This window comes from Bubalus bubalis, chromosome 10 (genome assembly GCF_019923935.1).
Source record: "Bubalus bubalis isolate 160015118507 breed Murrah chromosome 10, NDDB_SH_1, whole genome shotgun sequence".
Taxonomy (NCBI): Eukaryota; Metazoa; Chordata; class Mammalia; order Artiodactyla; family Bovidae; genus Bubalus; species Bubalus bubalis.
Window position 1 is genome coordinate 72499046 of NC_059166.1, and position 14762 is coordinate 72513807.

General features: G+C 42.2%; 1 protein-coding gene across 3 annotated transcripts in view; it reads right to left on the reverse strand.

Moving 5' to 3' along the window:
• MAN1A1 (mannosidase alpha class 1A member 1) overlaps positions 1–12149 on the reverse strand; it is a 173210-nt gene extending 161061 nt beyond the window's left edge. For all 3 annotated transcript variants that reach the window (XM_025294777.3, XM_044924435.2, XM_025294776.3), the window contains exons 1-2: positions 12013–12149; positions 10932–11800 (exon numbers count right to left, since the gene is read on the reverse strand). In XM_025294777.3, coding sequence (XP_025150562.1) covers positions 10932–11552 — 621 coding nt within the window. In that variant the 5' untranslated portion in view covers positions 11553–11800; positions 12013–12149. The remainder of the gene's footprint in view (positions 1–10931; positions 11801–12012) is intronic.
• Positions 12150–14762: the final 2613 nt, after the last annotated feature.

Sequence of the window (14762 nt, forward strand, 5' to 3'; positions counted from 1 at the left end):
AATCATATCTGTCTGAAAGATCATCCTGAACAGGAAATGTACCCTTTAAGCAACCTACTTTGAACTTTGTTTTTGATAACTTTTTGAAACATCATTACCCACTTTACTGATGCATTAAACAGTATCTCAAACAATGTAATCTTGGCTTGACAGCTTCAGGTAGTGACTACTAACAGTAATAACAGCAAGCAACATTTATTATACACTCCCTGTGCTTTATAATAATGTGTGCTAAGTCACTTCAGTCATGTCTGACTCTTTGTAACCCCATGGAGCACAGCTTTCCAGATTCCTCTGTCCATGGGACTTCCCAGTTAAGAATACTAGAGTGGATTGCCACTTCCTATTCCAGGGGATCTTCCTGACCCAGGGATCGAACCCAAGTTTCTAATGTCTCCTGCACTGGCAGGCGAGCTCTTTACCACTGGTGCCACCTGGGAAACCCAAGTATAATAATAATACCATTTTAAGTGCTTTGTGTGGATGCTCACATTTAAGCTTTCTGATCCAAGTAAGTGCGTACTTAATTATTACTGCCATTTTACAAATAAGAAAACTGAAGCTCTGACAGATTAAGCAACTTGCTTAAGGTCACAACAACTAATACATGGTAAAAGCCAGATTCAGGCCCAACTTGTCTGACTCCAAAACTAGCCCTTCTCACCATACCATGTTGCTACTAATGAATGTAGCAGGGGCAGGTAAAAGCACCCGGAGAATCTCCAGGACCACCTTGCGTGAAGAGAACTGTGTGCTCCTATAACGAAGAGACCCCATATTGGTGCTTTTTAAATGTATGTCTAGTTTTTGTTTTTTTTAAGGTAAGTATAGTTAATGTGCAAAATTATATAAGTTACAAGTGAACAATATAGTGATTCACAATTTTTAAAGGTTATACTCCATGTATTGTTATTATAAAATATTGGTTATATTCCTCATGTTGCACAGTATCTCCTTGCAGCTTATTTCATACCTAATAATTTGCATCTCTTCATTCCCTATCCCTAGATTTCCCCCTCCCCCTTCCCTCTCATCACTGGTAACCACTAGTTTGTTCTCTATACCTGCGAGTCTGCTTCATTTTTGTCATACTTCATGAATCCCACAGACAAGTGCTACTATTAAATATATGTCTACTTTAAAAAATATATACTCTGTCAGGGAATGGCATGATATATTGAAAGTGATGAAAGGGAAGAACCTACAACCAAGAATACTCTACCCAGCAAGACTCTGATTCAGATCTGATGGAGAAATCAAAAGCTTTACACACAAGCGAAAGCTAAGAGAATTAAGCACCGCCAAACCAGCTTTACAATGAATGCTAAAGGAACTTCTCTAGGCAGGAAACACAGAGAAGGAAAAGACCTACAAAAAATAAACCCCAAACAATTAATAAAATGCTAACAGGATCATATATATCGATAATTACCTTAAATGTAAATGGATTCAATGTACCAACCAAAAGACATAGACTGGCTGGGTAGATGAACCCCACAAATTGTATGTAATTATTTTATATTGTTAGGTTAATCATGTTTCCACTACGGCTTGCAACTGTAATTATCTTTTTTTTTTTTGGTCTGGCTATTGATTGTGAAAACTGATAAACATCTTTTACTATTGTGATTCAGTTCAGTTCAGTTCAGTTGCTCAGTTGTGTCCAACTCTTTGCAACCCCATGAACTGCAGCACGCAAGGCCTCCCTGTCCATCACTAACTCCAGAGTTCACCCAAACTCACGTCCATCGAGTCGGTGATGCCATCCAGCCATCTCATCCTCTGTCGTCCCCTTCTCCTCCTCCTCCCAATCCCTCCCAGCATCAGAGTCTTTTCAATGAGTCAACTCTTCACATGAGGTGGCCAAAGTACTGGAGTTTCAGCTTTAGCATCAGTCCTTCCAAAGAACACCCAGGACTGATCTCCTTTAGAATGGACTGCAAAGATGGGCTCGACAAAGGACAGAAATGGTATGGACCTAACAGAAGCAGAAGATATTAAGAAGAGGTGGCAAGAATACACAGAAGAACTGCACAAAAAAGATCTTCACGACCCAGATAATCACGATGGTGTGATCCCTCACCTAGAGCCAGACATCCTGGAATGTGAAGTCAAGTGGGCCTTAGAAAGCATCACTACAAACAAAGCTAGGGGAGATGATGGAATTCCAGTGGAGCTATTTCAAATCCTGAAAGATGATACTGTGAAAATGCTGCACTCAATATGCCAGCAAATTTGGAAAACTCAGCAGTGGTCACAGGACTGGAAAAGGTCAGTTTTCATTCCAATCCCAAAGAAAGGCAATGCCAAAAAATGCTCAAACTACTGCACAATTGCACTCATCTCACACTCTAGTAAAGTAATGCTCAAAATTCTCCAAGCCAGGCTTTAGCAATACGTGAACTGTGAACTTCCAGATGTTCAAGCTGGATGTAGAAAAGGCAGAGGAACCAGAGACCAAATTGTCAACATCCTCTGGATCACTGAAAAAGCAAGAGAGTTCCAAAAAAACATGTATTTCTGCTTTATTGACTACGCAAAGCCTTTGACTGTGTGAGATCACAATAAAGTGTGGAAAATTCTTTAAGAGATGGGAATACCAGACCACCTGACCTGCCTCTTGAGAAACCTACATGCAGGTCAGGAAACAACAGTTAGAACTGGACATGGAACAACAGACTGGTTCCAAATAGGAAAAGGAGTACGTCAGGTTATATATTGTATATTGCTTATTTAACTTCTATGCAGAGTACATCATGAGAAATGCTGGGCTGGAAGATGCACAAGCTGGAATCAAGATTGCCAGGAGAACTATCAATAACCTCAGATACGCAGATGGCACCACCCTTATGGCAGAAAGTGAAGAGGAACTAAAAAGCCTCTTGATGAAAGTGAAAGAGGAGAGTGAAAAAGTTGGCTTAAAGCTCAACATTCAGAAAACGAAGATCATGGCATCCGGTCCCCTCACACTACTGTGATCACGTAATTATTATTCATTTAATACCACTGTCTCATGACTGTGTGCTCAGTTGCTCACTCATGCCCCACTTTCTGTGACTCTATAACTGTAGCCTGCCAACCTCCTCTGTCCATGGAATTTTCCAGGCAAATATACTGGTACAGGTTGCCATTTCCTACTCCAGGAGATCTTCCTGAATCAGGGATCGAATCCACGTCTCTTCCATCTCCTGCACTGGCAGGCAGATTCTTTATCACCAGCGCCACCCGGGAAGACCATATCAACAGAAATCAGTAAAATTCTATATCCCCAAAACTACCATTTAAGAGAAAAAACCTGTAATTGCTTTTTTAAATCCAGATGCACATTAGAATTATCTTGGAATATTTTGAAAAATACAAATGCACAGGTATTGTTTTTCCTTCAAAGCTCCAGACCTGATTCTAATGAGCAGCCATGTTTAAAACTACTGGACTATATGATTATCTTTTAGTACTATCTAGTTTGTTTCATTTTTTTCTATTTCACGTTCAGTGCTCCTATTTTGTTTATGTTTTCCAATTTCTCCATCTCTCTTTTTTGTTGTTCTTTCTCAAGCCTACATCAAGTGTAACAGAAAGCTTTTGTATACATATATGTACATAAATAGCATGCACAATATATTTTAGAAAATTACGAATTTTTGCCTTGCTAAAAAATTTACATTTTGATTCTACTTGTTTGACTATGAACAGAGTGCTAGATTTCTAATTTATATTCACTCAAAACTTTGATATAGTTCCATTTATTCTGGCATCTAGTATCACTGCTAATAGTCTAGAAAGCTTATTATCTTGGTGATTTAAAAAAAAATTTTTTTTTGAATGAGGCTTGAAACTTCGAATCCAATTCTGAGAATATGAAGAAATACTATGTTGCAAACAGAAACAACCAGGAAAGTAACATGTGATACAGTATTATTGTATCACATTGTATTATAAAGTGAAGATTTTGTTCAAATATCAAAAAACTTTATGTTATTGTCCCTTATTTGTTTTCATACCTTATACAAGATTCCATATTGCATTTAGTTGTATTGAGCAGCTTCAGCCTCATGCAACAAATTCTGATAACTTCTCTTTTCATTTTTATTCTGTCACAAACACTTTCTTAATTTCCCTTGTTATGGTTTCTTTGATACACTTATTTAAAAATAAACATTTAATTTCCAAACCCATGGGGTTAAGTATTTTTATGTTAATTTCTCATTTTGATCCTTTGATCCTCTCATTTAAATCCTTTTTTCTCTGCAATCACCCTTTTCGTTTTTTCAGTCTTATAACTTTATTGAAGCTTTCAATGGCTAAGTACAGATCGCTCTTGGTAACTGTCACATTGCACGTGAAAATATGTGGGTTATTTTCAAATATCTTTCGATATGGATTTCTAACATAATTCCATAGTGATAAGAGAACAGACTATATGATTTCAATATCTTTAGACCATGAAAATTTTGCATCTTGTTTTATGTCCCTGGATATGTCCCAGTGTCTCCAGGTTTATAGTCTATGGGAACTAGAATAGAATTTGTACTCTGTTGTGTGAAAATTATATAAATCTTAATTACACTGAATTGATTCATAGCGCTTTTTCAGGTCTACTATATCCTTCTAATTTTCTGTCTATCCGTTCTATTAATTTTTGAGAGTTTGAAACTGAAACTCCAACTAAAAATCTTAATTTATCTACTTTTAGAAATAATTATAATACATAGTGGAACTATATATAATTGCTCTTTATTTTCCAAGTCTCCTGCAAATGTGTTATCATACTTTCACAATTTAGAAAAGAAAAAATATATACTTCTTCAGGTTAACTTTCAATTCTTCTGTTATGCATTATGCATTATCAAAACAGCACCTACATTTATGGTTTGAAAGAACTCTCCCACGCTGGTACACCCTTTTCCTCTTTTTTTTTTTTAAATTTCTCCCCCAGCTCTCTTTGTAAAGAATGCCCAATTGAGTGATTACTAATGCCTCTGTTTCCCTGCAGGTATCTTCATAAAGAGAAAAAGATGTCATCAAAATTCCCAGGATGGCTTTAAAAGGAAGAGGCCTTCTTAACCATGCCCCTAGTAAAGATCTTTTTTTAAATTACAATAGTTAACATAATTCATATGAGACCAAAGTTATAGTACTACAGGATTGTACATGTTTTGCAGTTACTTGACATTAGTGTCTGCAAATAATGAATATAAGAGTCAATTTATACACCTCCTTGACATTTTACTTAGGAGGCAGGTCATGTCCGGATAATGAGCAACGTTCAACCAGGATTGGACTTCCACGCTCAACTCTACCACTAACTAACTAGCAAAATGATTTTCAGGGCAATCTTTGTGTCTCAGCTGCCTTTATTGTAGCTATCTCTAAAGTCTCATTCAGATACAATATTTTATGGCTTAGAGCACATGGGAAAGATTGAAGGAAGGAGGAGAAGGGGATGAAAGAAGATGAGATGGTTGGATGGCATCATTGACTTGATGGACATGAGTTTGAGCAAGTCTCCGGGAGTTGGTGATGGACAGGGAAGCCTGGCGTGCTGCAGTCCATGGGGTCACAAGAGTATGACACAACTGAGTGACTGAACTGAACTCCATGTTTACTTTCAAAAATCAGAGTTATTTTTATAGCATTTTTTGGTAATAGTAAAAAATTTGGCAGACTTGTTTGAAGGACCTTTAAACATATTTAGTAGTAAAGGGTGGGGGACTAGAGGTAGCTCAATTATTTACTACTACACAAGACAAAGAATATTGAGGGAAAAGTCAAGACTTAGTTTCCCCCAAAGAAAGAATCTCTTTCTTAAAATACCAAACACTGGCTTGTCCTTTATCATTCTGTCTCCTTAGGGGAAAGGCATGTCACGGTATCCACGGAGCCCAGCAGGGGAGCTACTCCTATTGTGACCAACCAAAACTCACCTTTGACAAACACATTTTTGTGGATTTGTAGGTTATCAAGGCGGAGAAGGCAATGGCACCCCACTCCAGTCCTCTTGCCTGGAAAATCCCATGGATGGAGGAGCCTGGTAGGCTGCTGTCCATGGGGTCGCGAAGAGTCAGGCACGACTGAGCGACTTCACTTTCACTTTTCACTTTCCTGCATTGGAGAAGGAAATGGCAACCCACTCCAGTGTTTTTGCCTGGAGAATCCCAGGGATGGGGGAGCCTGGTGGCTGCCATCTCTGGGGTCACACAGAGTTGGACACGACTTAAGTGACTTAGCAGCAGCAGCAGGTTATAAAGGACTAAAAAGGCCACAGGTTCTCTACTGGGTTATGAGATATAAGGGTCCTATGCAGTGCTGATCTACCCATGTATATATAGCCCTCATCACTCATACTGACCTGATGGGTTTCCTCCTGTCTGACCTTTAGACCAATGCTTTAAACTCGCTCTGATAATGAATTTGTATTACCATAGCTTATTATATAATTTAATACAAATAAGTTAACTAAGCTGCTGAAGTCCAACAAATTTACTCATCCAAAGACACTTTTTACAAATGTGAATCATCAACACAAATTTCTCAAAGTGGTTTATTAGCTCACTTAAGAAATAAAGATGCATTTACTTGAAAATGCATTTTTTTAACCTCTTTTCCACTGAATTAACTAGGTTCTAGATCCTATATAAAGCTCCTTTATATGAATGTTAAGTTACCCAGTAACAGAAAAATACTCCTCCCAAACAAGTTATCAGTAGCTTACAGAAAATTAGGCTGAGCATAACTGATTATCCATTAACAATCTTTTCCTGCTTTTGTACATATATTAATGTTCAACACTCAGCATCTACTCTAATACTTACACTGCTGAAATCTTAAATTTATTCATTTACTTGTTAAAGAGAGAAATTTTTACAAATGCTCCATGACTTACCTGCTCTGCTGCTGCTGCTGCTAAGTCGCTTCAGTTGTGTCCGACTCTGTGCAACCCCATAGATGGCAACCTACCAGGCTCCCCTGTCCCTGGGATTCTCCAGGCAAGAACACTGGAGTGGGTTGCCATTTCCTTCTCCAATGCATGAAAGTGAAAAGTGAAAGTGAAGTCGCTCAGTCGTGTCCGACTCTTCGAAACCCCATGGACTGCAGCCCACCAGGCTCCTCCGTCCATGGGATTTTCCAGGCAAGAGTACTGGAGTGGGGTGCCATTGCTTTCTCCGCTACCTGCTCTGAGGAAGGTCCTAAGAGTGGGAAAATCTTGCATTTGCTCCTGTTCAATGTCTGGTGTGTTTCAGAACTTGGTGAGCTGAACAGGCAAGGTAACCCAAGGGCATCCAAGCTCCTTCAGAGTCAGGTCTTCAAATTGTGGCCTTTATTATTTTGCAAATATTATTTTCCACACTACTACTCATACAAATAAGTTTCAAAATAAAAACGTCTTGTTTTAATATGTCAAGGTAGATTATTCCTATGTCTGATTTTTAATAAAAGTTAATTGTCAGTAGTTAACATAAATTATAGACTCATGCACAACCTAAGGCTAGTGTGTTAGGCATAAAAATATATCCTCACCATTAGCTATCAATATGAAAATTTGCTTTCAACTTTTAATTATGTAACAGTTCTGGAATTAAAAACTAAGGCCTGTTTTGAGAAACCTAGAGAAGAAAACTGTGACCCAACAGTTACCTGGTCCTAAAACCGTGCTTGATAGACCCAAACCTGGCTGTCAGCCTCCCCACTCCCATCCCATTTAGACTGGAGGGGGTTCCAGTCTAAGAAGGGAGGGATCACATTGATAGTTTGATTGTCTTCAGGCCCTATTACTCAGAAACCGTCCCCATAATTACACAAAATTGGGGGGAAAAGTTCATACTCTAAATTAGGATTAAGGTTCTAATTCTAAAGGATAGTATAGATGCTTTGGGTAGACTCCCCCTAAAAGCTTCCTGATTTTAAAAAATGTTGGGGTAGAAAAGCAAATTACTATTTTTCTAAAAATTCCACGGTGTTCTTTCACTTCTGTGCTTCATTTGCTTTTTAAAGTTAAGGGCAACTTAAGCACAATTTTAAAAAGATCAGCCTCGTGGGAATACATACTATGTGTATATTATAAATTTCATGGAAGTCCCAGAGTTGATTTATTTACAAAGTTTTCATGGGGTGGGGGGATGTCTTAATTTCAGTTTTAAGTTTTATGACAAATATTTGTCATCCATCCAGTCAGTACTAGAAAGCATGTAGCTAGCACTTTTTGTGAAGGGTGCTAGGCAATAAACATCCTATTTGAAATTAAAGATTGTTTCCCCTTAACACAAATTTTGAAAAAATTTACCACAATACCAGTAACACAACTGCGTTGGCAAAAAAAATCACTGGCTGTTTTTAAACCAAATTTACAATATGAAAGTTTGGCTCAGAAATTATAGTCCAAGCTCCCAATATGTTAGAAGACTTGCTTATATCAATACTTTCTAAATTTTACCTATAACACTGTTAGTACCTCCAGGTGTGATAGAGAACCTAAGTAAATAAAAAGAACTAGAAAAAACAGGAACAATAAAAATTAAGATCAAGGCAAAGATCCATTGGTTCATGACAAGGCATACATGGTACCTGAAACTGAATCTAAATGTATCAAGTTGAAGTCCATTCATAATGGGCAACCACTCTTCCCTCTCTAAAACTGAATGTTTACAGCATAGCTTTATAATAGTATGAGTTAACCTTTTTTTGGTTTACAAACGAACACATCTGCCTGAACTAATCTGATGAAAAACCATAATACATTTCTTTCCATTAGTCTTTGACTAAATACTGAAGCTAATCATGCTGGCTTTCTACCCCCACCTTCCTACCCACCTTGGTTCTCAGGGCAACATGAAATTTTAAAGAATCCATTTAGTTCCATCACTTTATGCAAGACTGGGCAGTTTCAAAACATCCAGGTACAAAGATGTTAGCATCACACTGATACAGAAGGCTACATAAATTTCCTTTACATGGTTAATTAAGACCTTTTTATCTACAGACAAAGATAACGGTGGATCTAATAGCAACAGATACGTGAGGAACACATACTGTTAATATTCTGTCCTGAATTGACTGCTACTGTCCCAGTGCTTCTGGTCTAAATGCACTTTTACTCAGTACTAATCGGTACCAATAGCTTTTTCACATCCATGGATCTATAATATTTAAAATAATATCCTGGGACAATTGTGATCTACACTAACTGTCAGTTCATAGGAATTCAGAGGCATGAAATGTGAATTACACCACTTCAAACTTAAGGAAAACATAAACAGATACAGATTTGGGGCTAATTTATCTATGGGTTTTGGTGGGATATTTTCAAGGAGGCTGAGAGATGAAAAGGAGAGGGAGATGACTGGTAAAAGCAGAGCTTTTTTTCCATCTTCCTGGAGAGTGGGAGAAGAGTTTCATGGAGAAGGAAAACTGCTAGACAGAAGTTGTCACAGGGAGTACAACCCACTTCCCCAAGTCTGGGAAGGTTCTATGCCTGAGGAAGGGTCTCATAGTTCAAAGGCTGATGGGCTATATGGTACAGGAGGGATGACTGCAGGCAGCTTGCCTAGGGTAAACTGAAAGGGGCCCAAATCCATCTTAACTTGCTCAATTACAGCTTAAACAAATTCAGCTGGTCGTCATATGAAAGTCACAAATTCTAAAATGATCAAGCTACCTCCAATTTGCAGCCACTTCGGCTAAGTACCTCTTCACAACCTCAAAACTCTTTTTATGCTCTTTAAATGGGGGGGAATCAGGAAGCTTCCTTTCCTGAGTACCTGGTCCAATGTCAAAACACAGGATTTATTTTCAAACCCTGTGAAACTTAAAAAAATGAAAATTCATAGTGTATTTCAGGAATTGGAATCAAAATTTGGGGTAACATGCTTTTAACATGGTTCCTACAGTCGTTGGATTGTGCAAAAATCCAGAATGGTATAGTTTCACAGGGAAGAGTAGCTGAGAAAGGAGGCTTGTCCACAGACAGCCTGGTGACAAGAAATCTGGGCTTCAAGTCCTGACTCAGTCACTAACTGGTTCTGGGGCTCTGGGCCCTTCAACGTTCATTTTTAAAATGATAGTCTGAAACGATTTTTAAGGTCCTCTTCAGCTTCAAGCTAAGCACAAACTGACCATATGTTTCAAGTTCCAACCGAAAATTAAAGGAAAGAAATTATGAAAGACTTAACAAAGTCCATGTTTGCCCGAGATTAAGTCTGTCATCATTGTGCTGCTGTGGAGGAAAACCTGTTGCATCACATGGAATACTCTTTTTCTAGCTACACTAGAAATGCAAGAAGCAGTAGGCTGGCTTTTTACATTTTTTTTTTTTTTTCATTTTGTGAAAAGTAAACAACAGTGTGCCCCCTATGATAACAAGTTCTCAAGTTTCACCTTTATAGTCTGTAAGTACACACAGGATGCCACCTGGCGGAATGGGGCCACGTGACTGAACGCGGGCTGGGCTGGCTTGCTGTTGGAACATTTCTGTGATGCGTGATCGATGCTTTGCGTTTACATTCAAGCTTCATTCCAAACCCACGTCCATGTTTTATTAGAAGGCTGTTTGGGACCTTCACTGTTGCTGTTTTCAGGGACGATTAACCACGTATTGGCCAGTGGAAGAGGAAGTCTGCACAGGATCTGCCCATGTATTTAATACCTACTTCGTGTGGTTTATGCTCACTCGAGCATGCAAGTTAAAAACAACGGGATTCAACCTCAGATCCTAATTGGTCACATCTACTTTGACAATAAAAGGGAAGTGAAAGAGCCTTTGACACTGCATATGGTGTAAGTGGAAAACCTCCCTGTCTCCCCACACTGTTACAGACATGCCCTCCGCCCCCCACCCCCAACACTATAATATCACACAGTTAAGAGTTTCAAACGTCTGTCATTTCTCCCAGAAAAACACCGCGGGTCTGGAGGGATTTCTAGCTGGGTGCACTCACCTCTTTGATCTTTTCCCTTTTCTCGCGGATGGCGGCGTCGGCGGGTTCCCGGTCAATCGCCCCGATTGTATTTACGGGTGCTAAGTACACTGGGGGCAGCCTTCTGAACCCCGCCCTGTTACTCAGCTGGTCCTGGGCCACCTTCTCCTTCTCCATCAGGATGTCTCTCTGGATCTCCTCGGGCAGCTTCTGCAGGGTCTCCTTGGCTTCCCTCAGAGCCCGCTCGTGGTTTTCGCGGATCCTGGCCAAGTTGTCCTCTAGGGAGGCCGCGGGATCCCCCGGAGCGCCCTCCTCGCCGCGCCGGGCGCGCCCCTCCGCCGCGTCCTCGGCGCGCGCCCCGGGTCCGGGCTTGTGGTCCGCGGCCGGCTGCAGGGCGGGGCTGGAGTGGAACAGGACCCCGCTGAGCAGCTTGGAAGAGTCGGGCAGGAAGAAGATCGCCCCGAAGCAGAGCGTGATGAAGGCGCTGAACACCAACAGCAGCACGAACTTCTCCGTCAGGCGGAAGGCGGCGGGGCCCGACCCCTTCCTGCCGCTGCTGCTGCCGCCGCCGCCGCCGAGCCCCCCGCCCAGGCCGCCGCCCGCCGGACTACTGAAGAGCGGCAACAGGCCCCCCACGGGCATCGCGCCCGCCGCCCCGGCCGCCGGGTCGCCCGCTGTCCAGTGGCCTCGCGCCGCGCCGCTCAGCAGCCAAACTTCGCCGCCGCCGGGCGTCAGCGGCCGCGGGGCTGCGTCCTGGGCATCCAGGCCGCCCAAACCCCCCGCCCGGGCTGCAGGTATTCCCCCGGGGAGACAACTCCCCTCAGGGTCTTCTCCCTGAGGCGGCTCCTTTGGCAAACAACGCGCGCGCGACAGACCTCTCGCTGCAGCCCCTGCGGGGAGAGAAACAGTAAAAACACAGTAATTAACCAGGATGGTGATAAAGTTTCCACCGGTCTCCACCCTCCGACGGCCGCGAGAGCCGCCAGGACAGCTCCCCCGGCACGGAGTCCGGAGTCCGGCTGCCGGCACCGCCCTCAGAGCCCACTCTTTGGACTTAGGGGTGAAGTTGGCGGGTCTGGGGGGCGGGGTGTCCCGCGCACACCTGGAGCAGGGCCGCGCGCGGTCACCTCCTTGCAGAGGGCAGCGCGGGAGAGGCGCAGCAGGGGTAGCGGTGGGGGACTCGTCAACTTCTCCAGCTCCTCATCCCGAAGCTGGGACCAGCTGTCTCTCCGCTTCCCAGGTGGCGTCTGAGCGTGCCTCCCCGCAGCCCCGAGCACCGCGCGGATGGGCTAGGGCGCCGACCCGCGGGCGAGTCGGAGCGAGCAGGGCAGCGCGACACCCTCCGCCGCGGCCCCGCGAGCACTAACACCACTGCCGGTCTCAGGGCGGTCGGAAACGAGGGCGGTGACGCGGCCGGAGAGTGACGGCGCGACCGGGCCAATCACGCGCCGTTCAGGGCCCCCCGAGGGAGGAGCCGAGGCGGGGAGGGGGGCCGTGCCGGGAGGGGAGTTTACGGGAAGCGCAGCCTCGCGGGGGCCCGGCCGGGGGCGGGGAGGTAGCCGGGCCCCTGAGGCACGAGGCGGGCGGGAGAGGCGGCGAGAAGCCTGGCAGTCTGACCCTCCGCGGAGGCCATGGGCCGGAGGCGGCGGGCGGGACCCGGGGTCCGGGAGTTTATCCCGCTCTGGCCTCGGGCCCGGGTCCCAGAGGATGGCTGGTCTCGAGTTGCGGGGGAGGCGCCTGGGCTGATGCGGGACCTCCCGGCTGCCCTCTCGGACCTGCGCCTGGCCGTGCGGGGCCCGCTCCAGAGGGCTTGAAGGACAGGGTCTTGCCAAGAATTGCCAGATCTCTATGAAGCGTGGTTTCTCTTCTTTACCCAAAGCAGGGATTCCGCCAGTGCTCGGTATCAGTTAAGCCAAAAGTCCCTTGATGAGAGGCTGTGATTTGGAGAGCTCTTGAGCTCAGCTTTTGAGCTCTTTGGTCGAACATCCTTTCACCTAAGAGGCTTAATGGTTTTGTGGTTGCTCCGAAATCTTCGACTGAATCCTCTCCCCCTTAAAAAAAAAAAAAAAAAAAAAAGTGGTGTATTTCCCCCACCCACTCCCACTTTCAAAATTCACCTACCTCATACAAGTTGGTCGTATTTTCCACTTAAAGAAGTTTTATGCTGCCATAGCTTCAAGTAATAAATTTCAACATTGTTGAAATTGACTTGGATTTGACTACTTCCAGGGAAATAAGGACTTGGTCCAACAGAGATTGTCTTCTAGACAGCATTATTTTGCAAAACGTGTTTGTAATTCCCCTGTTGCTCTGCAAATAAAGGGTTATCAGAGAGGAGAAAGTTGACTAACTTCCCATTTCCCACTTCTGAAAGCTAGTTGTTAGCAGGCTTATCTTCTATCCAGCATGTTTCTCTAGAAAGGTGATTTTAGATGGTTCTGCTTGTCTTTAGAAGAAAGGAAACAGCTGACACCTTTCAGGAAGGTGCCCACAGCATAATTGTTCTCAGGATTTAGACTGTGTGAGAAAATCTAAAATTAAATTTAAAAATCCTTATTACAGATTTCATTTTAGTATTCATTTTAACCATCATTACAGTATTTGTTTTGTGTAAAATGAACCATACACCTAAAGTTTTTGTTAATGGGAAATTATTGTTCGATAAAGCCAACTGTATGGCTTTTTGGGGGATAACTGCTGTGAAATTCTATGCCCAGAAGAGTGCAGCATATCCAAGCAGGGTAACAAAATTTAGAAGGACTGAAAAAGAAAACAATAATTTTCATTTTTAATAATGGAAGGGTAATTTTTGTTTCAAACTACAACTTGTAGATAGGTTGGAAAGTTAAATCATTGGGAATTAATGTCTGTCTCTTTATCATCATCTTTTATGGAATGCTTTATTATTTCAACTATCGAATTATTTCTTGTAACCACAAAATATTTAGAAACATTAAGATTAATGTTAATAAGTATTCCAGAGAAGCAATAAAATCTACTTTTAAGTGCATGTTAAAGTGATGAAGAAAGGAAGTTATAAATCTAATGCTATTTCTTTAATTTTGATATCAAACCAATTTGAGTTTAACCCATATCCTGTGGTGGAAACATTTAAAATTTAGTGTATGGACTTAAAGATGATTTTTTTCCCCTAAACACCTTAAATTTTATTTATCTATATTGTGTTTGGGGCTTCCCCAGTGGCTCAGTGGTAAAGAATTTGCCTGCAATGCAGGAGATGCAGGAGAGGTGGGTTCAATCCTTGGGTGGGGAAGATTCCCCTGGAGGAGGAAATGACAACCCACTCCAGTATTCTTGCCTGGAGAATCCCATGGACAGAGAAGCTTGGTGGATTACAGTCCATAGGGTCGCAAAAAGTCAGACATGACTGAGCAATATTGTGTTTAAATATTTTACAGTGACTATTATATTTATTTGTGTTTACCTTTATGTAGCTTATTTTAAGACTGCTTTCTTACTATATGTTTTTCTTATGAAACAGGTTTATTAAGAGTGAAGCCTGCTTTTAATGACTGGTTAAACCAAGAAATTAGCATGGGTGGTTGATTATGGGATACATATTAAAGGGTGCCAGTCCGTGTTAGGTAGGATAAAAAACATGTGGGAACGCTCACATTTGGGCTAAAGCAAGTTTAAAAAAAATTCACTGAGAAGGTATTTGAAGAGACATACCAACTAAATCAACCACATTAAAACCCTGAAAACCAACTATGTGTATTCATGGTAAGGAAGGAGGACAGAATGTTCAATAAGTAAAAATGTACATTTTGTAGAAGTGAAATATAAGACTTTGCCCTGATTTCAAAACCATACATACTCTACAGTTGGAAT